The sequence below is a fragment of the Heterocephalus glaber genome, unplaced genomic scaffold, assembly GCF_053883595.1.
Source record: "Heterocephalus glaber isolate CG9 unplaced genomic scaffold, H.glaber_assembly_v1.0 deba00001465, whole genome shotgun sequence".
In the NCBI taxonomy this organism is placed as follows: Eukaryota; Metazoa; Chordata; class Mammalia; order Rodentia; family Bathyergidae; genus Heterocephalus; species Heterocephalus glaber.
Window position 1 is genome coordinate 30,804,208 of NW_028258312.1, and position 21,394 is coordinate 30,825,601.

General features: G+C 46.1%; 2 protein-coding genes across 7 annotated transcripts in view; one reads left to right on the forward strand and one right to left on the reverse strand.

Moving 5' to 3' along the window:
* The window catches only part of Acot12 (acyl-CoA thioesterase 12), a 43,311-nt gene extending 34,052 nt beyond the window's left edge, over window positions 1-9,259 (forward strand). For 2 of the 5 annotated variants that reach the window (XM_087180745.1, XM_004841623.3), the window contains exons 12-15: window positions 3,646-3,779; window positions 5,571-5,699; window positions 6,853-6,979; window positions 7,241-9,259. In XM_087180745.1, coding sequence (XP_087036871.1) covers window positions 3,646-3,779; window positions 5,571-5,699; window positions 6,853-6,979; window positions 7,241-7,381 — 531 coding nt within the window. In that variant the 3' untranslated portion in view covers window positions 7,382-9,259. Of the gene's footprint in view, window positions 1-3,645; window positions 3,780-5,570; window positions 5,700-5,822; window positions 6,002-6,852 lie in introns of those variants that run through there. The other 3 variants (XM_087180744.1, XM_087180743.1, XM_087180746.1) reach the window with 2 other exon arrangements.
* Zcchc9 (zinc finger CCHC-type containing 9) lies at window positions 749-20,811 on the reverse strand. 2 transcript variants are annotated; one of them, XM_087180766.1, is made up of 6 exons: window positions 20,428-20,811; window positions 17,793-17,943; window positions 17,467-17,559; window positions 15,574-15,642; window positions 13,784-13,887; window positions 749-1,610 (listed from the first exon to the last, which is right to left on the reverse strand). In XM_087180766.1, exons 1-6 carry the CDS (start codon window positions 20,809-20,811, stop codon window positions 1,539-1,541), a joined length of 873 nt encoding a protein of 290 aa, XP_087036892.1. In that variant the 3' UTR covers window positions 749-1,538. The 2 variants fall into 2 exon arrangements, with proteins under 2 accessions (XP_087036892.1, XP_004841681.1); XM_004841624.4 differs by lacking the exon at window positions 749-1,610 and having other exon boundaries at window positions 4,317-13,887.
* Between the last annotated feature and the right edge of the window lie 583 nt (window positions 20,812-21,394).

Below are 21,394 nucleotides of genomic sequence, written 5' to 3' on the forward strand. Positions count from 1 at the left end.
GCAGCAGTTTGGGTTTCCTGTCTCCTTCCCTGCCTGGATGATAAACTTCCTACCCAAGACGCTCTGTCTCGCTCTCCGTCCCTCTGCCTGCAGCTCTCGGGGTTCTGCACGCGATCAGAGGTAAGAGCGAGCCAGCTCTGGGCCGTGAGGTACCAGCAGGCCCTGGGAAGCCCATGTTCGCGGGAACTGTGAGGTCTCTGAGGCCCACCTGGTCCCCACCGAGCCCCTGACCTCGGCTCGCGCGCAGGCTCTGGCTGTGTGCTCGAATCGTACAAGCGACGGCCGCGCGACAGCCCTGTGCTACACCGAGCGGCGTCTATGGGCGCGCTGTGTCCCGTTCGGAGGCTAGATCGCCTCACGCTGAAACCCAAGACCAGTCCGCCCTCTTGGCTGGGTGCACCCTGACTTTGACCCTTCTGCGTGCTTCGCTCTGCCCGGGGTCCGCTTCGCCTGCTGCCTCCTCTGCCCTGCTGAGCCCCTTCCGGTCCCCTCACTGCCCGGGGCAGTTCCCGCCGGGCTTCCACCTCTGCCTGGTTCCGTGATGCACACACGTCGGATTCTCTTTACCTCCCACGAAAGATGCCTCAAACTGTTTCCTTTCACGGTGCGGTGCGACTCTGGGCCCTGCATCATCAGGGCCCCTGAGCGGCCGGCAGCCCCATCTGGGAGGAGGCGGAAGCGCGCTTTCAGGGGAGGCCGGGCTGCCTTAAAACCTCAGCACCTGGGGGAGTTGTGGCGGGAAACAAACACAGCCACCAGGTTTTCCCGGTGTTGTAGAAAAGCTATCGATGGCGTCTTTATTTTTATATAATGGTTTAGTAGAGGATTATTAAAGAAACATTCTCGTGCTATCTGTATGGAGTCTGAATCCCTCCCTTAAAAAATTATATTTATGACAAAAATCTGATTTCAAAAGTCTGATTAAAAGTTTTTCTAAGGTGTCCTCTTTTCTCCCGTGTTTTGCAACTTTTATGGGTTTTTTGTATTTAGGGGTTGGTTTGTTTGTCTTTGAGACAAGGTCTTGCTTTGTAGTTCAGGCTGGCCTTGAGCTCACAGGGCCCTGCTTCAGCCCCCCAGTGCTGGAATTACAAGCATGCACCACCACACCCAGCTGTGTGTTTAACTGTGAAAACAGCTCCTGTGTTTTCTTCTGTCACCTTTTAGTTGAGTAATTTAGTTGAGACACAAGTGTCTGTTGGGAAACACGCTTATTTTGTTACTGCATGGGTGTGAGGAGGCTTCCCAGAGTGCAGACAGGGAGCCCTGCTCGGCCCCTCCACAGAATAAACTGTAGGTTCCCTGACTCCATCACGAGAAAAGAATTTTCAAGAGTTGTCAAAAAGAGAATTTAAAAGTCTGTACTCAGAGAGACTCGAATGTGGGCCTCAGAGAGAGGCCCTGTGCCCTGGAGCTGGTGTGTTTAGGGGGCAAGGTGTCCCCAAGATGGGTGACAGGCGTGTGTGTCCCGTTGTCTGTCCAGCCACCGCCTGGCGTGCCACCCGCTCCACAGTGAGCTTTCTTGATACAGGGAGAGCAGTTTACAGGTGAGCAGCGCTGGCCCAGGCTTCTTGGGTCTTCAAGACCCTCAGGAATTTTTTTGAGTGAGTTTCCTGGAAGGGAAAGAGATCCAAATAACTTTTGTGTCCAGAAGCTACATTTATTCTTAAAAGTACAATTTTAAAATTATATATTTCTTGTCTCCTTTCTACATAGCTTTTCTTCCATGCTACCTCAATTTCAGGTTTTCAGGTAGACACAGTAGTACCTTGGTTCACAAACAAAAGTGTTCGGTAAATTTTGCTTCTGTTCACAAACTCGGCATCGGGCAATGAACTCACCCTTGACCACCTTTCCCAGATGGTGGAAGGAATCAAGTTCGTGAACCGAGGTACCACTGTCTTTATTTTCAATCGAAGCCTGATATTTGTAATGAAATTGGACAGTCCTTAAGATTTTAACTCATTTTATTTCCTATCTAAAATGGAATAATGCTAATAATACAAGAAGCAAGAGTTATAGTGTGGAAACCTCACACGTCTATGACACTGTGGAAGTTAACATTTATAACATAGCTTATTAACAAGTGGGAGACTAGTGTTTAAACGAGAAGGTCAGCTCATGAGCAGTTCGGAGTTCTGGAAGACAGCCACTCGGGACTCCAGGAGCCTGAATTCTTAGCTCCTGGATGTTTGGAGAAGGGTTTTGGAGGCCCAAGGTGCTTTCCAGGCAGTGCGGCAGCTCGGCTGAGTCTTCCTGGTGGAAATGAGGAGTGAGGGACTGGCTTTTTCTTTCCAAGTGGCTTTTTCTTTAAGGAGCAGCTGAGAATTCCGGGGGCAATTAGAGAATCACGTGGACAACACAGACCTCCAGAAGACCTCTGCCTGGGACAGGACACCAGTGCAGGAGCCAGCTCACAGGAGCTGGGGAGGGCCTGGGTGCAGAGCACCACCTGCCCCCTCCACCCTTTACCTGGTCATGATTCTCAGGTCCCTCCAAGGGAAATCAGGATTTCCCTGGGGTTCTGTAAAAACCAGTTTTAGCCCCCTTCCCACTGTGACACGCCTGCCCATACATTTCCAGAAATATTCTAAAACTTTGAGTTTAACCAAAAATCCCCAAGTCCAAATCCAAATAGAATCTCATTAGAATGAAGACAATACCACTAAAATATACTGCAAGCTAGTTCGGGCTTGCTTGTCTTCTCACAGCCTGTTGCCATGCAAGTGATTATAAGACAGCAAACTTCAACACTCACTTCAGAGCGCCCTGAAGGAGAAGGAGACAGAACGACCAGGAAGGAAGTGTGCTCTTACTTAAAGGAACATCTGTGCCTGTTGTCAACAACGCAGTAGAATGCCAGCTTGAGTGCAGGGAAGCCTCAGGGTTCGGTGCATGTCACACGCTCCCCAGGACGGGCCTCCACTTACCGAGGGAATCAGACGTGTGAGCCCAGGCACGGGTTTCCAGAAGGGTGAGCTTTGGTAGAAAACTCAAAGGAGGCTTTGTGCGGCTCACGGGCCACAGGGAAAGGTTGAGCCGGTTCTGAAGGTGGCTGTGGCAGCTCCTGTCCCCTTAGGCCCCTTATGACACACCTGATATCCCAGGAACGTGTCCTAACCCCAGCGCTGCCCCTGTGTCCTTCGGGGAAATGATGTGCTGGCCCGCCTAGCAGCCCAGTAATAGTTTTCTCTTGACCCTGGGCAGGGAAACATCATGAGGAGATTAAGGGAGAAGGCCTGATGTGCTTTATTTTTCATGAGACATCTGTTTGCACCATAATTATCTACCCTAAGTGACATATTGTGTACAAGACATAGGACTCTCATTCTGGCCCAGATTTCTGGACATCCCTGTATTCGAAGTGAAATTGCCACCGTTTGCATTGTTTTTATCCAGGTGACAAGATGCCTTAGCTCATATCCTCAGTCTAGCCAGGCATGATGGCCCACACCTGTAATCTTAGGAGGTGAGGCAGGAGGATCATCATGAGTTCGAGGCCAGCCTGGGATACCTAGTGAAACCTGTCTCAAAAAACAAACCAGGAGAAAAAGCAGTCTATGAATACAGGTATCTGTGTGTGGCTTTTAAAGTAAAATCATCATTTTTTTCTCTTGTAACTTCATTTTTCTTGTTAATATCTTTTAGATAAAAATATACACCCTGGAAGAGCAAGATGTCATATCAGTTTGGGTTGAAAAGCGTGTGAAAGGCCCAGCACACCTGGCTTATCATCTCTTGTCTGACTTCACGAAGCGACCGTTGTGGGACCCGCACTACACGTAAGAGCAAGTCGCTCCTCCTCCCTCTGACCGGCCTGTGACGTCACAGAGAGCCACTGTCCCACTGCCAAGCCGTCTTACTTGCTGGAGTGCTTTCCCAAGCTTGCCCCACATGACACACTGCACCGGGGCTGCTGACACCAGATGGGCATTATTCCGCTCACGTGAGCTCTGCGTTCCCTCGACATCTTTCCCCTGGTCTGCCGCAGTCCCACCCCTAAGCTCAAGGCGGACATTATTCCGGTGTCTGACATCTGCCTAGGAGTTCACACTGGCTGTCCAGAAGCAGGACCCGACTGGACTCCAGCTCTGCCAGGTGCTGAGGTCCACATCTTGGGCCTCCATACACAGCCCCCCTGCTCAGGAGGAAGGGATCCTGCAGGTCGCCCCACTCCCGACCCTTAATGGGAAGTTCCTCCTTCATCCTCGAAGCCTCACTCCCGGCAGGCAGCTGCTGGAGTGAGTCATGTCCTGAGGGAGCAGCACTCCTTCCTCACAGCAGCCTGTGCTCTTACCCTGCCACTTCCTGTATCCTCACCCCAAGCCAGTCTTCTCCAGCTTCCTTCCTCTCCTGGGACACCCTTCACCCTCTGCACCCACAGAAGGTTCTGCTTCTGCGAATCCAGCCAACCTTAGATCAAACATATTGGGGGAAATCATGTTTATACGGAACAAATACAGGCATTTGTTTATTGACTTTATTCCCTGAACAATCGAGTAGAACAACTACGTAGACAGCATTCACTTTGCATAAGTAATGCAGACATGATTTACAGCATACAGGAGGATATGCAGGGACTATATGGAAATACAAAGGCATTTTCTAGGAGGGATTTGAGCGTCCCCTAACTTTGGTGTCCATGGGGTTCCTGATCCTGATCCCACAGTGCTGAGGGGTGACCGTCCATGACCTGGACAGTGACACTGGCCCTGCGGCTGCCCCTCTTCTGAGAACCCTGCTGGGCCTCCTAGACACCTTGAGGAAAAAGAAGGGCCGCTGAGATGGGCTCCCTCTTTTATGTTATTATTTCCAAATTCAGGCAAGATAGAGGCTCATCTTTAAAATTCCTAAAACTCGCTGTGATTAATGCCATGTAGCAGACTGTCTGATACCCCTACGGTGGAGCATCTCTGAAGTGAGGCATTGTTTTTGTATGGATGCCTGAATACCACATCGTGGCCAAGGCCGCCGTGATAAAATATCCTGAGAGAGAGGAAGCCTTTACACATTTTCACATTCGTATTTGTATGTTTTCTGTAAGTACAAAGCCCTTAGGAAGAACAATGCCTAAAATTAGATGTTAATTATTTTCAGACGTTTCTTCTGAGATCTTTATGTCCCTTGACTTCCCGTCCAAACTGCACTGGAATGGATGGAGGAGGGGATTCAAACTTTCTGGTATGCGTCTGTGCTGGGCGCTGGGTCAGGTGTTCCCTTAGCCTACACAGCCAGCCTCCCACAGGTGCTCTTGTGTGCACATCGCAGAAGAAGTAACAAAGCGCCTTGCCAGAGGGGCCGCAGTCTGAGGTCGAAGCGAGCTGACTCCAGAGGCAGCTCCTTCCAGCAGCAACCCTTCACCTTGCAGTCCTTCGGGGGCTGTCTGTGTACTTCAGCAGGCCTCAGAGTGTCTTGCTGGATTCTAGAGAGAAACAGTCTTGCGGAAAACGGCTCAGTGCCCTTCTCCAAAGTCCTGAGGGCCGGCACCTGCTCCAGCACGCACGGCCCTGTTCCTTCTGAGAGCTCACTCTGTCAGGGAGAAGAGTGAGCCCTGACCACACTGCCTCCCACAGGTCCTGCAACCTCATAAGCCAGGTGAGTGAGGACGACCAGATCTATCACATCACCTGTCCTAAGGTGAATGGCGACAAACCCAAGGACTTAGTGGTACTCGTGTCACGAAGAAAGCCTCCCAAAGACGGGTGAGTGTATGCAGCTCCGGTGCCGTGCGTGGCAGGCCTGTGGAGTACAGCGTAGAAATGGAAAGCAGGGAGGGCAGCGTAGGCTTTTCTGGCTTTGAATGACACTCATTTGAATTTCTCTAGATGGATCTTTAGCTATCACTGAAAACAATCCTGTTCCAAGTGCTCCAGTGAGCCAGGCACCATGTGAGGATTCCAAAGCAGTTCCTTGTCCTCTTGTTTTGTATGGATGGAAACCCACATTTAACAAACCTTCGAAACAGCCCATTAACAACAAAAAAGCAATAAAAGACAAATGAATCCCAGAAGTGGGTTTACAATTCACAGAGTCTCAACCGGGCTGCACATCTGGTGGGACTCGCACCACTCAGAGCATGGTGTCTAAGGGACAGTGTCCCACGCAGTCCCGTGGATCGCACCACATGGATGTCAGAGTAGTGTCGTCCATCAGGTCAGAAGGCGTGAGACACCCTAAGCCCAACCCTGAGGTGCATCTCACAACTTCCGGCAAACCCATACTGCAGAGCAGTGTGCTGTCACTAAGAGGAGGAAGTCGCTATAGAAGCACTGATATAAAGACACCTCTAAAGGCTTCCTGTTAGCTGAAAAATTAAATGATAGGTCATATTTGTAAGATGAACGCAGGTGGGGAAATGGAATTGGAACTCAGTAGACTACAGGAAGACTTATTTTCTAGCCTGTAGCATTCTCTATTGTTTGGTGGTTCTTCAAAACAATGGGTGTTGTTTTTGTAATTTAAAAAAGAGAGGAGGCTGGAATCACAGCTCAGTTTGGAGACTGACTCAGCTTTGTGATGCTGTGCGTGTACATGTGATTCTTAGCAGCTGCTCCTGCAGCCCTGGCTCCTCTTCCCAGCCTCTGAATGTGGCCCCAGAGATTTCCTGACACAGACTGCTCGTCCAGAAGAGCTGGGTCTTCAGCGCCCCTCTTCTACCTGGATAAATAAATGAATTGCACTGTGGGTGGGGCTGTGGCTCTGTGGCAAAGCGCTTGTCTGGCCTGCAGGAGGCCTGGTTGGTTCCTCAGCACGACAAAGAAAGAAAAGCCTACGCTGCATTAACGGTGGGAAGGTGTTTCCTGACACATTCTCCACTTCCCACGAGAGGGTGGGACACGTGTTCTCATCTTTCAGGGACACCTACCTGGTGGCGGCGAAGTCAGTGGTCCTGCCGGCCATCCCACCGTCTCCGCGGTACAGCAGAGGCGAAGTGGTGTGTGCAGGTTTTCTCATCCAGCCCGCCGACAGCAGCTCCTGCACCGTGAGTTTGACGAAACGTCTGTTTAGTTTTCTCTGGCAGATGAGGGAGAAGCTCCTCGGTCCCCCAGATTTCGAATTAGTTGCAGTCCAGCATTTTGCATCCACACAAAGGGTTCCTACGGTCAGCTTTTCAGGGTCCAGTCCAGAAAGTCCCCAGCAGTTCCTGGCTGCAGCCTCCCCTGCACCAGCAAAATTCAGATTATTGCTCAGAAAGCTGTAGGCCAATCAGAAGCGAAAATGCTGTGATTTCTTTTGGAAACAGGTGTCTTACTTGAACCAGATGTCGGCTAGCATCCTCCCTTACTTTGCCGGAAATCTTGGTGGCTGGTCAAAATCCATCGAAGAAGCAGCAGCTTCTTGCATACAGTTCATAGAGAATGCTACTGATGATGCTGTCTTTTAAACGGTCAACTTTCAATTACCTGTCATTTAATTTCCCACTTTAATGCCAAGTACCCTTGCCAGGTGATGGACTCACAGAATGACTGACTTTCAGACCAAGAAAAATACAGTTAAGAGGTTGAAACCAAGCTGCATCTCAAGTCAAATCCCCATGATTTGACTTAGCATTGAAAGAGCTTTAAATTGTGTTAGAGGATCCGGGCTCTGCCTCTTCCAGGGCACAGAAGCTGGAAAACTGCCTGGATGCAAAACTGCCCATCTGTAAAGTGGTGCAAATTTAGTTTAAATTATCATAAGCTACACGGGGGCAATGTGTGCTCTGTTTGAAATTTTCCAAAGTGTACAATGATGATTTGCTGTAATTGATTAATGTATGGCATGGTTCCACGTGCAGCAGGTATCTGTCAGGGTGTCTGACAAGATGTATTACATGCTTTAGGGCTTCACATTAGGAAGGCATTAAAACATAATAGAATGTGATCAATTTTAGTAATGGACACTGCGTTTCTAGTGTCAACTTTACATATGTTCTAGGTGGCTGGCCGAGAAGTGTGGAGTGCTATGTACAGGCACAAAGTACCTGCAGAGCACACTGCCGCAGAGGGAGAGTGGCCCACCTGTGTGCCTCCTCCTAACTGTACAGCAGCACCTTGCCCCACCATGCTGTGATTTGTCTTCCAGAATATGTCGTTAGCCCCCTCGAGGGACAGCTTTCAGAAGGGGAAGGAGCTCTCCCCTGACTTAGAGCACTTAACAGGCTAGATACACCGAGCTCGTAGTTTGCCAAATCTTTCCCCCCTTTATTTGCGGTGTTGGGGATCAAACCCAGGGCCTGTGCCTGCTGGGCAAGCACTCTGCATGGAGCCCACCCTCAGCCTGTTTGCCAAGTCTCGACCTCTGCTCCCGTGTCTGCCTCCCTCCTACCTGCCACCACACAGCCCAGGCCTGCTCACGATTAGTTCTGCTGGTCTGTGGCAACAGGTCTTTGTGTACATGAACTTCGGGCTGTGCTACAATTTCATGAATTAATATCTGTATACAAGTAGATACATAAATTATAATGATTATTCATTACATGCCAGATGTAAAAAAAAAGATTTTTAGAATATTTTTACATTTTAAGAAAGGTGAAGAAAGGATCCTAACATTTCAGGCTTCCCCTGTACTTAAGATAAGTTTACATGCATCTCTCCATCTCGGTCTTCACTTTCCCGTCCTAGTCGGAGACACTGTCCTCCCTCACAGCAGGAACTTCCTGACTCCCGTGCGTGTGTGTGTGTGTGTGTGTGTGTGTGTGTGTGTGTGTTTCCTGCACTCCCATTTATTCTCCATTTAGCAGCCAGAATACCTAAAATGTTTGTACGAGCGCTCCCCTTCCTTCTGTAAAACTTCCTAAAGAGGAGAAAATTTGCCTCTGTATGGTCGGGTCGGGGTGGGAGCTTATGGAGCTGGGACAGAAGGACGAGTGACTGCTAACAGGTGTGGGTTTCCTTTGGGGTGATGAACATGCTCTGAAATTGACTGTGGTTACAGCTTCCCAGCATTATTATATACTAAAAATCACTGGACTTTACACTCTGGTCAATTGTATGGTAAGTGAATTATATTTCTATAAAGCTGTTATTTAAAAAACAATAACAACAGCTTTCCAGCAGAGCACATTCAGACTTGCGAACTAGGGACCTAGAGTCTGCTCTTCCAAGAACACTAGCAAAAACTGTCAAAATACATTTTTGTATAACTCTGGTAGTTAACAAAAGGCTTGGAATAATATAAGGAGCATTTATTCAAGAATGAGGCTTTAGCTCAGTAGTTTTGCTGAGTTTGATCCCCGGTACCAAAAAATAATAAAAATGAGGCTGAGTCTCGAGAAAAATGAGTTTTGTGGGATTTTAACTTATGCGCTTCCCATTTTGTGTTCCACCAGGCCCTCGGTGGCCTTAAACACCAGCAGCCTTCAACAGTCGCTATGAAAACAGCTAATGAGGAGCCATGGGAGAGGGCAAAATGATTTTGAAGCTCCTCTGGAAAAACCATCCCAAGAAAGTCTCCTCCTGTTTGTCCTTATCTGACCAGACTCAACGCTTGCTTAGTTGAGAAGAATTTGGAAAAAATGATCAGCACCAATTGTTTAACCTCACAGCTGCCAGGCATAGTGATACTAGCCCAGGCAAAGAAGCAGCTAGTCAGAAAACTCAAAAGAAAAATAAGAATAAGAAATCCCATACTGCTGGATCAGGAATAAGGCATATTAAGAGAGTAAAAGTCTCCAAATTTATCTAGAAATCCAACACAATCCCTACCAAAATCTCAACTGCCCCTCCACCCCATTTTTGCAGAAATTGATGAGTTGATCCTGATGGTAAGATTTATGTGGAAATGCATGGGGGTACAGAATAGCCAGATCAATCTTGGAAGAGAATAAATTAGAACTCATATTTCCTGAACTCAACACCTTCTACTAAGCTACAGTTATTAAAATGGTGTAATACTGGCCGAAGAATATGTATATAGAGCGATGGGATAGAATTGAAAGTCCAGAAGTACACCATTATATATATGCCTATTTATTTAAAAAAGGGGATCGAGATAATCCAGTGCAGAAAGAATAGTCTAAAATGTTCCACAACTGTGCGGGGACAACTGGATATCAACAAGCTAACAAATGATGTTCAGTCCCTACTTCAAGTCATATACCAAAAAGGAACTGAAGTTGAAGTGTAGACCTAAGTGTAAGGAATAAAACTAAAAACTCAGAAGAAAACATACACTTGAATCTAAATTGTGTGACCTTGAGTTCATAAAAGAATTCTTAGCCATAACATAAAAGCAAACACCAAAAGTTAAATAGCCAAGTTGAATTTCATCAAAATTTAAGACATTTGCATCTTGAAGGACACACTCAAGAAAATGAAAAGACCGCTCACAGAACAAAGGAAACATCTGCAAATCTTAAATCTGATAAGGGACTTACATACAAAGTATATAAAGAACTCATACAACTCCATAATAAACAATATAACTGTTTTTAAAATGGTGAATATTATGGAGGAACCATGAATGCATTATGTTAAGGGAAGAAAGGCAATCATAGAAGGCACATTGTATGATTTAATTTACATAAAGTGTCCAGAACATGCAAACCCAGAGAGATAGACAAGGAATCCGTGGCTGGAAAAGGTAGAAGCGGGAAACGACCCCATGTGGGTACAAGATTTCTTCTTGGGGTGCTAAGAGGCCCCTCCTTCACCACGCTTCCATCACACTCATGGCCTTGCTGTTCAGCAACCTCACACACCTCTGCGGCTCTCACGAACTCCTTCCTCTCCTAGATGCTCTTCTCCATCAACTGCATGGCTGATTCCTTCTTGTCTTTCACATCTCAGCTTAAAAATCATCCCCTTTGAGGCTTCCCCTCAACTACCCAATCTAAAGGAGCTACCTGGTCACTTGGCTAGTCTGCTAATTCCTTTTTATATCATTTATTCATTTAATCCACTATTCAAAAATGAGGATGCTTCTTACAAGCCAAGTACTTCTGAGATTATGGGGATGACCAAGGGACAAAATTTCTGCCCTCCTGTAATGGTATAAGTTGGTGGAGAGGGGACAAATAAATACATAATGTTAGGCAGAGATGTAAAGTATAGAGAAAAGCTAAAAAGAGTAAGAGAATGAAAAGCTATGAGGATTAGGGAAGGAAATGCTACAAGGGGTAATAAAAAATGTAGTGAATGTTTACATTTTTAAAAATTTTAATCCAATGAAAGACATATTGCCATGAATCCTCCTCAAAATTTTCCCCCTTGCTTTGAACACTTAGCACATTTTTCTTGCCACTTTCTGGAGCAGTTCTGAGTGCTTTCCTGAATGTCAGGTGTGATGAAAAATACAGTGAGTGCCGCTGCCGAGCGTCATCCAACAGAAAAGGCTCCTAAAAAACGTGACACTGCCCTCATCCACCTCATTCACTGGATCTGGCCCCGTGCAACTTCCGGCTCCACCCCAAAGTCACAATGACCAGGAAAGGAAAATGTTTTGAATCCATGCAGGACAGAGGCAGCCCCAACTGTGTCACTAAAGACCCTGAGGAAAAGGACTCCAGAACTGCTTCAGACAGTGGCCAGAATGTCAGGATAAGTGTGTTTGAGGCAAGGGGGGGATTTTGAGGGGATCTGTGGCATCATCTTTTATTGTAATAAATTCTCTTTTTTGGGGTGGGTGGGTACCAGGGATCGAACTCAGGACCTTGCACTGGCGAGGGAGGTGCAGTACCACTGAGCTAAATCCCCGGCCCTTACTGTAATAAATTTTTTAAAAAAGTAAGCACACACCTGTATTTTTCCGTGACACCTACTTTCTCTAAGGCTGCTGGCAGGCGACTGAGCTGGTCGTAAAGCAGACATTTGAAAAGAATAAGGCTGGCTGGTTGTGGGCATGGGGCTGTCCGGGAAAGCAGCATGAGAACCAAGGCTCCACACTTGGAACACAACGGTGTGGGAAAAGTGGAGACGAGCAGGGAGCGCCATCATTTTCCCCGAGGGAAGAGCTGAGGCGGTACGAAGCCATACTGAGCCCGAGGTGGCCGCAGAACACCGGGCAGGGGTGCCTGGCAGGCAAGTGAGAAGAGGGGCAGAGCTGGCAGACAGGTCTGGATGGAGTCAGGAGTCGCCCACAGCCAAGTGAATGACAAACTTTTAAGAAGAGATGAGGTTTACAAGCACCTCAGGGTAGGGTGCCCATCATCAGACTGGGATTCCAAGTATGTTACGAACTCAGCAGCAAGACCCGTGCTGGTGTTTCCCGAGTCTGGACTCCCTTCTTCCTCCCCAGCATCATGCACGTGACTAGGTCCCATCGATGGCCACAATCCCCGTGCCCAAGAAGGCCAGGAACGTAGTTTGCTTTCCTCCTCCAGCACTGCTAAGCTAGGGAAACAGCCAGCAACAACGGCTCAAGAAGCACCACTCAGGGTCTCAGGTCCCAGCCTGCGGTGCACTCCTGTCGCGAGTGTTTTCCCTGAGCACCCACAACCTATTTCTGCTGCCTTCATGAATTTATAGATCATTAAATGGAAGCACAGAGACCTAAGGAGGACAAAGCGAACACCAGCACCCCTGCCCCAAGGCTGCTGAGAAAGCACACAGGCACACCGCTGACAGCCATTAGCCCTGGGGACCTGGTCCTGAAAGGCGGTGACATTAGCTGCTGTGTCCACATCACGAGACTAAGGCAGAGTCACTCGAGACGCTGAGCAGTTATCTGTCATCATGTTTTCCTCTCACATTGCAAAGAAAAGAATGGCTCCTATTAAGATTAGAAATGTTGAGTTGTGCAGACATGAAAACAGAGAAGCGCTCCTTTCCTATTTGGTAAATATTTTGCTTTTGAGGCATCAGTAACTAATCACAGCTGTTTCCTTCAGTTGCAAATGATTCAATCAGGTAAAATTTCAGCTGAAACACACAAACCGCCAGTCATTCCATACTACAGTACAATGGTGACATCGAGCTGGTGCAGTGTATGTATTAAGTATGCATGTATTCATCAAATCAGACAAAGCAGCTAATGGGCCGCTGATTAGTGCTCAACTATTATGGTGACGCTTCCCTCTCACCCGGGCTCATCTGAAACATGCCGACAAATGTGCTTTCATTCTGGCCAAACCTGCACACTGAATTTTCGCTAGTCTTTCTCCCTTAAAGATCAAAGACACGAAAGAGACGCTGTTGAGATTTCATTCAATTTTAACAATTTTTTCATGTCAAAACTAAAATAAGAATTAAGCAAAATCCTAGTTTACCCCATGTAGGATTCATAAAACATTGTTATATCCATATCCATAAATAATAACAGTTCAATCTAGAATCAGATATTCAGAAAAATGAACAGTAAATGCATTTTATTCAATATTTTTAAAATAGATTTTTGTAGCAACTTATAAATAAATTTCTATTGCAATAACAAACTGTTTTTCGTTTTTTGTGTTTTTCTTAAATAAATTGGTATTTTGAACCAGGAGAACAATATAACCAAAAATTCATTTACAGACACAAAGCAGTATGCTTTGTTTAGGGATAATTCACTTTAATGCATAATTTTGCATTTTAAAAAGATGATTGTTACAATCAGGTGCATGACCACTTAGTTTGACTAAGTTCTGTCTGTTCAAAGAGGTCCTTTCAGAGAATCCACTTCAATCATCTTACACTTCTCTCCAGGAGAAGTACTCATTGGTGGACAGAGAACAGCAAACTGGTTGACTCCATGTGGACTAGCGCAGTATCTCCAACACAGGCTCAACTCAGAGGGCACCCAGCTCAAACTTGTAAAGTAGCCCCAGCTTGGAAAATACTGAGGTTGCAATTAATAATAGCATCAATCGTTACTAAAAATTCACAACCTTAGGTGTCTTTGTTTTGGGTTTCTGCACTGTAGGTGCATCCAAAATTTCTTCATAGTCTGCACTCATTCCCTTTGCCCAGCGACCAACGGTGACCACCCTATCTGTAAAGGAACAGAAAAGCCCGGATGTAAGAAAACGGTAATCAAACACACCCTCTCAGATCGCTCGTGGTGCTCTGAAATCAAGGGTTATAATCAATTACAGAACTGCTCACTTTCTTCTCCCTCCTTGTCATTATTCATGTCAAAACAAGCTCCTCACTGAACTGATAGCAATTTCTCATTCCAATTAGGGAAACGCTGCTACTGTTCAGCAATGCACAAACTGATGAGAAAGCTCTTCCATTCTTTCCCAGAGTTCATCATTACAGAGTCAATGAATTCCGAGAGTCAGTAAACATCGAGACTTATGAAGCATTCATTTTAAAAGCACAAGATTCCACCTGTGAAATTATACAACATCTGCTTGTCAGTCTTGTCGTCTGGGAAGTGGCAGTCCTCCCAGGAGGGAGAATTCAAATTCCACTTCATCACTTCAATCTCACTGCTACAGCGTGGTAAAGACTGCCTTCTCCTAGACAAGACCGTAAACAAGAACTCTTGGTTTCCAAATTTACATACTAGGGACAGGAAGTAAGAACACTGAGAGCTACAGTGTTGCACTGTGACTACAGGAAATGAAAACAAACGTGCTTAAGAAGCACTGACAGGCTACCCTATGGTCTTGATTTTTTTTAAATACAAGATTATCCAGGCAAACTAATAGAATGATGATCCCTGCTTTTTCTAAAGTCGGCTACAGGGCCGGGGATTTAGCTCAGTGGTTCCGACGCTTGCCTCGCAAGTGCAAGGTCCCGAGTTCAATCCTCGGTACCAAAAAGAACAGTCTGCTATAAGCATAGTGAACACTTACGAAGATTTTGATGAACAAGGCTAGTATTTCAGTAGAAAGAAAATAGCCAGATGCTATGTCGATAACACATTTTTAGTATTTTGGGCAGTTTCTGCTGCCAACTCTGAATTAAGTACACACAAAGCAAAGGCAGATACTCATCCTATGAACGTTGACATTTTATGCTTTGATTTTTCTCTTGGTGAACCAATACTTTCTATAAGCAATGGAACAGGCTCTATTATAATTAAACTCACAAGTTAGCAAACACAGGAATAAGATGCTTTAGAGAGCAGGGTCCTCTAAGGCTCCATGGCCTTTTTCTGAGACCAGGGGTATAATAGTTAACTGTGGCATCAGCTTGAGTAAGAAACGCCCAGCCGACAGGTTCAGCACAGTGGCGGGTGTCTGGATGACCAATTTACTGAAGAGGGACGCCCCACTCTGGGTTCGAGTGGCACCAACCACAAGGCTTGTGGCCTGGATGAATAAAAAGACAAAGGAGAGGGAGGGCTCACTTCTGCTCCTGAGGAGCTCCAGCCTTCACCACCGCCTTTGGATGTCCCTCTGGGCTTCCAGCCTAGCCTCCAGCTTCCTGACATGGACTCGCAGTGAGCGCCAGGCCTGTGACTTTCCACTGGACTGTCCAGCCCTTCCGCACTCTTCCACCCGACTCTGCGGACGGCCACCCTGTAGATCCTTTATATATCTGCGTTATGTTAATCTGTTCCTCTCGAGACCCCTAACTGATGCAAGGACCTAAGGCTCCTGACTCAGTACTGTCTACTGTGGACAGAGAAGAGCGTAAGGCAGGAAACAGCTTGTCTGAGATCGGGAGCAGCCCCGCAAGTTACTGACAGCAAAACCCAGTGAACACGCAGGGATTCCAAACTCACCCAAACGCTGATTTTCAGGGCAATCTTTCTTCAGATGTTCCACAGAGCCGCACACTTTGCACCCACCACCTAGTGAAGAGCAGCTCCGGTGAGTACCATCTCATACTTGGGGCTGACATTGTCTCAAAGCACTCTGGCTCATGCGGTCCTCACATCCTGGTCAGCTGTAAAGGTGGCTGGAGCCAGGAACCGAGGCCGGGGCCACCACCGCTACTAACAATTCGCTCTCCACTGTTCCTAACCTCGCTCAGCACCACGGCCTTCTGGGGAGAAGCAGGGAAGGGAGCCCGACGGCCGACCGCACCATGTCAGACAGCCAAGGCCTTGGTCCCTGGCACCTGTGGCCGGTGTCCTGTGTGGACGCTTTCTCCTGAGGGAGGACGGCCGGGTTCTCACTGCATGACTCAAAGGCAGGGAAGGAGCCTCACTGCTCTGTGCTGCAGACCAGACAGGGCAGGCACTACAAAAGGGATGGAGCCAACCCTGTTCCAGAGCCTTCCCTCTGCCAGGCACCCCAGCCCCCCAAAACACCCACGTCTCCTCCAAACAACATCCCAGGGCTGGAATTATAAAGCACACAGTCTATAAGATGAGCCTTTCCCTTGGTGGTCAAACACCGTGGTGCACAGTCAAGCACTGTCATCGTCACTCACGCTGTGGGTGACTTAGTTAGAAAAGTGGCTCTCTCCCAACACTGCCCTTCTCTGTTCTTTAAAACTCTGCTCACTTTGGTTGACCATTCAAAGTCATTTTTGCTGATCAGCTTGTTCTCTAGGCCCAGGCCTCCTTAGCCTTTCATAGGGCTTTGTAAACAGGAGAGGCACTCAATGACACAGGTAAACACCACAGTTCATCACAGGTGGGCATGCTGATCTAAGACGTGTCACCATTTCACGTACCTCTCACAAAGACAAAGGCTGTCACTCATGTGGGATCCACTGATCCTTTCCAATTTCAGATACAAAATTGTGAAAATATCTGCATCTTAGAATCAATGAAATAGGATTTTATCATCTTCGTTTGACAGGTGAGTTAACAGAGAAGTTCAGTGATGTGGCTGAAGTTCCCAGCTACTGCATGTGGTGCTAGGCTATCATCTATGTCTGAGGGCTCCAAAGCTAAGCTCTTTTGTTGGACTGCTCTGTGGGAGAACTCAGGGCACGGGACAAGCAGTGCCTAGAACCCAATGGCCCCAGCCATCACAGACAGCCACCGACTCCTGAAGCACCAGGCATCACTGACTTTCTTGAGGGCCCTTATGATGTCAGCTGGTTGCATGATCCCATGCCAGGTAAAGATGAAGGAAAAAATTCAGAAACGAAACTACTGCAAAACTGAAGAGCGTGCTCCACCCTGTTCTACCTCAGTGGTATGCAGGGCTGAAATTCAATGTCTAACACTGCTTTTTAAAGTCTTGTTGGAGTGTACGATAACGCCCCTGCTCTGGCTGTTTGAAAGTTTAGATTAAACACACTTTCACAGACAATGCTGAGCCAAGCACTGCTGGAAACACACACCGCAGTCTTCTGATTTACTACTGGATCGAGCCATGCTGTGTAACAAGCCCAGTACACACAGGAGCACTTGATAAAAATAGTGAAATTCACAAGGTTTTATTACATATCCGAGAGTTTATTCAAGACTGATTAAGACTGGGCACGATGCTGCAGGCCTGCAATCCCAGCACTGAGGAAGGCTGAGGCAGGAGGATCACAGGTTGGAACCATGCCTGGGCAATTTAGCAAGCCGAGAAAGAAAAAAATCAAAAGGGCTAAGAATGTAGCTCAAAACAGAGCACTTCCAGGTTCCATCCCCAGTACCACAGATGTAAACCGAGTCACAACTCCGCATGACACCTCGCTGGGTCTGAAACACCAGGGTAAAAGCACTCACCATCAGCATAAAGTCCTTTGGGATTGTCAGGACAGGATCGGGACAGGTGCCCCATCTCCCCACAAACAAAGCATTTTGCAAAAGGAAATTCACCTGTAAGAATCAACAATTCTTATGAAGTTGATGATGCATAAGCCACGTAATTCACATGACTTTAAAATACTCTGAAGAGAAAATGTATTTTTCCACATAAACTTGAAATTTAATTATGAGATTTCAAAATGTTAAGTGGCATGCTCGTAACAAATCTTAACCCCCCCCATACCCAACTGGCTATTCATTGGCCACTTTCCCCATGAGTCGAATAGGAAGCTGGAAGAACTTACCCAGAGCCGGGTCTACTTTGGCCCTGCACTTGGTTATTTCGTGCTCTGTGGACCCACACCGGTAACATATCCCAGTGCCCATGTCTTGGTTCTCAAGGGCAGCCGGGCAGTCGGCAACTCCATGGCCAGGTTTTCTACAATGAAAACATACCTGGGAAAACAAAAGATGAGTTTCTACACTGTAAATGCAGTAGTGACTCCATCAATTCCTATTACCAAGACATCTTTAAAACATTGCTCATTTTGAAAACTATTTAGCTTTAAAAAGGAAAATTCAGTATTTTTATTTATAGAAAAGTGCTTTACACATTCTTAAACAATCAGAGATGTCACTGCCATCTGAGGGTCTCAATGTTTCTGAAATTTTTCAATCATAAATCCATCAACCTCAGAAACAATGTTATATACGACTTTACAGGAGGCAACCACTTAAATGAACTGAACAAATATGGACTCATTTCATTGAGAGAGACGTTTGCCCCAAGAGAGGGCATCTGCTGTCAAGAGGTGGCCAATGGCTCTAAAAATTATCACTCAAGCTAATATTTACACCTTTATAGTTCACAAAATTGAATGAATTGGGATCAAGTGGTTCCATTTAAATGATGATTCAAATGACAGCATGTTTTATAGCAGAGAGTACATCCTTTTGGTTTTGCACTCTTAGACACATTAACATGCAGAAATAGTAATGCCATCTTTAGACAGAGCCACAATAGATTTTAAAGAAATAATCTATTCTAAGATGAATGTTTGGCTCCAACATAAAACTGAATGATGTACAGACAGTTCCGTGTTACTGAGCAATCCGGAGCATCCTTTGCTGCTGCAATGAATGAGACCATCAGCTACAACCGAAGATGGCAGACATTCAGAAGATTTTATTTAAAGTGGAAAAACACTTCTGGGAAAACAATCATTTCATTATTTTCTTCAAATAAGCACTTCTTTAGAAAAAGAAAATTCAGGGCCAGGGACTTAGCTCAGTGGTTCCACCGCCTGCCTCGCAAGCGCAAGGTCCCAAGTTCGATCCCCGGTACCAAAAAAAAAAAAAAAACTTAAAAAAAAAATAAACCTTTATTTTACACCTTTGCTTTTTTTTTCCTGTTTACAAACGCTGAAAAATAAGTACATTTAAATTCTACAATGACCTTTACACTTAAAACGAGTGGGATCACCAGCATGAGAAGTCCTGGCTCCCTGGTGACCTCCAGGTGAGCCCCAGTAACCTGATGGTTCACTGCGCAACTTCTACACCCTCTCTTCACCAACATCACTGAATGGTTCTTCCATTTAACAGAGATGGGACTATGGAGTGGGATGGTTACCCTCCACATCTTAACTTTGTGGATTTGAATTACTGATGATTATTCTAAGGTCATTTAAAAAAGAACAAGAAAATATAGATGGTAGGGCACAACAGCCACATAGTATTTAGTCTTCCTTCTTGTGAAAAACAGCACCCTCTCCCTTAGTCACAGATGGAACACTTTTCTCAGGAGGAATAGCAGAACACTTCCCGAACGGTCTGCAATTCACCACCCTGCTGATGTCAATGACCTGCAAAATAAACTAACTTACTGGGATTAAAAATATTTTAAAATAATTAATTTTACAATTTAAACAAAATTCTACCCTAATTCAAATAGGAGTGGTTACCAGAAGGAGAACGCCATCAGCATCATTACCAAACAGGTGTGTTTAAGTATGACCAGGCATGGAACCAACCCTGTCAGTGGGCAGGAGCGACATTTACAAGGCTGTTAACACTAAGCCTGCACTGGTACCAACATTGAGCTCGACGTTTGGAAAGCTGAATAAAAACTGAGAGCAACAAGCCCTGTTTCTTCTGCAGTGTCCCCTAGAAAATGAGAAACTCACATAGAGAATGGAAATAATAGGACTAAATATTTCATTTTCTGTGTCTGATACAGTTTCAAATCTTGGGCTAAGAACTACAGAACAAACCTGCTGCCCCCAGTATTCCTTGCCATGTAACATGGATAGAGAAGGGGCGACAACTAGGTAGACTGCCAGTTTCAACTCTATTCCTCTGCTCTGTGACTAATGGGAATCACGCTAGATCTCCCCTGTGCCTTGATTTTTCATGGAGAAGAACATCCATCCTTTCCAAGTAATAGGAACCACATATATTTAACCTTCAGTACCTAATTATTCTTTAATGGCTATATGAAAGGGGGCTATTAAAAGACAGAGTAAGAACATAGTTTTTCTTTTTTTTTTGCAATGCTGGGGATTGAAACTAAGGCCTCCCACATACTAGGCAAGTGCTCTACCACTAAGCTACATCCCCAGCACAACATAGATTTTGAAGTTAGAACCTGGGTTTGAATTTCACCTCTGCTACTAGTTAAATGGTTTTCAGCAAGTTGCTTAACCTGTTTATACTGTTTTCAGCGTCTTCTATCCCTAATGCGGGAATAGTGGCACCATCTTTGTAGTGTGCCGTGATCACTAACCAGTACATCCAGGGCCTACACAAACCCTCACAGAGATGCTTTGTAAATCTAGGACACAGCAGTCAGACTCTGCTGCAATATGTGCATGTGTGAGAATACGAATGACAGTTTCTAGCTACAGAAAGCCAGTAACACGGTAGAAGCAATGATCTCACCATTGTGTTTTTCTTGGCTGCCTGTCTTTTTAATCGTCTTCCTTCCCGGCGACTGTCTTTCTTCAAAGCAACTGCAATTTCTTTCCTTACTTCCCGGGCATCTGTGGTTATCACCTGCCCACTGGGAACCATCTGCGAGTTCTGTCTCAGGTATTCCATGAATCCGTTCACATCTTCATTCAAGTACTCTTTTTTCTTTTTGTTCTTTTTGCGTTTTGCTTGGGGCCTGTCGTTTTTCAAGGACAGCCTGCTGGCTCTGGGTTGCTGAGTCTCTGGCGCATGTGAGCTCCTCCCCTGCAGGGACCCCTCCTTCATGTCCTCCCAGGAGGTGGCAGGCAGGGGTTTCTTGCTGCGCGTGGTGGTGACTCGCGCCCACCGGGTCATGGCTTCTTCTTTGGAGGGTCCTTGTCAGTCTTTAAAATAAGCATGGCTGGTTAGTCTGCACTTACAAAATAACGTGACATTCAAATAAACTCACATGTTAAAACCTGTAATTATTAAAACAGTTTTTACTTCATTTAGATATCTACAGACGTATTAATTCTATGATGTGCTGTACAGCTACGCCTCTAACTTAAACCAAGTGCTTACAGAGACCCTCCACCCCCGGTGGGGGGAAAAGGCACGTACACTGGGGTGATCAACAACATTCTAGAGGTTAGTTATAGTAAAAGACACACGGCCATGAATTCCCTCGAAATGCTCCCCCTGGCTCGGAAGACATTCATCCCATCGTTCTTGGCAATGTGCCTTTTACTGTAATGAGATTTTTCAAATGCAAACACTGACCCTAGCTTCCGATCATCCCTTATGGAAACATTTTAAAGGAGTAATTTACTCCAAGACAAATTAATTGATAGATCTTTTGCAAAACGGAAGGGAACCAAGAGATGAAGAAGGGGTAAAGGGATGGGAAAAAAAGAATCAAGATGTGCTGTGTTCAAGCACCAACCCCCAGCATGCACGT

Excerpts from the sequence above, each read along its gene's own strand:
- Zcchc9 (XM_087180766.1), bottom strand. The coding sequence starts at position 20,811 with ATGACCCGGTGGGCGCGAGTCACCACCACGCGCAGCAAGAAACCCCTG. Across the intron at positions 15,643-17,466 it reads CAAAGGACTTTATGCTGATG|GTGGTGGGTGCAAAGTGTGC; the intron begins GTGAGTGCTTTT and ends GCTCTTCACTAG. Across the intron at positions 1,611-13,783 it reads CCAAAACAAAGACACCTAAG|GAAACTCACTCAAAAAAATT; the intron begins GTTGTGAATTTT and ends TTTCCCTTCCAG.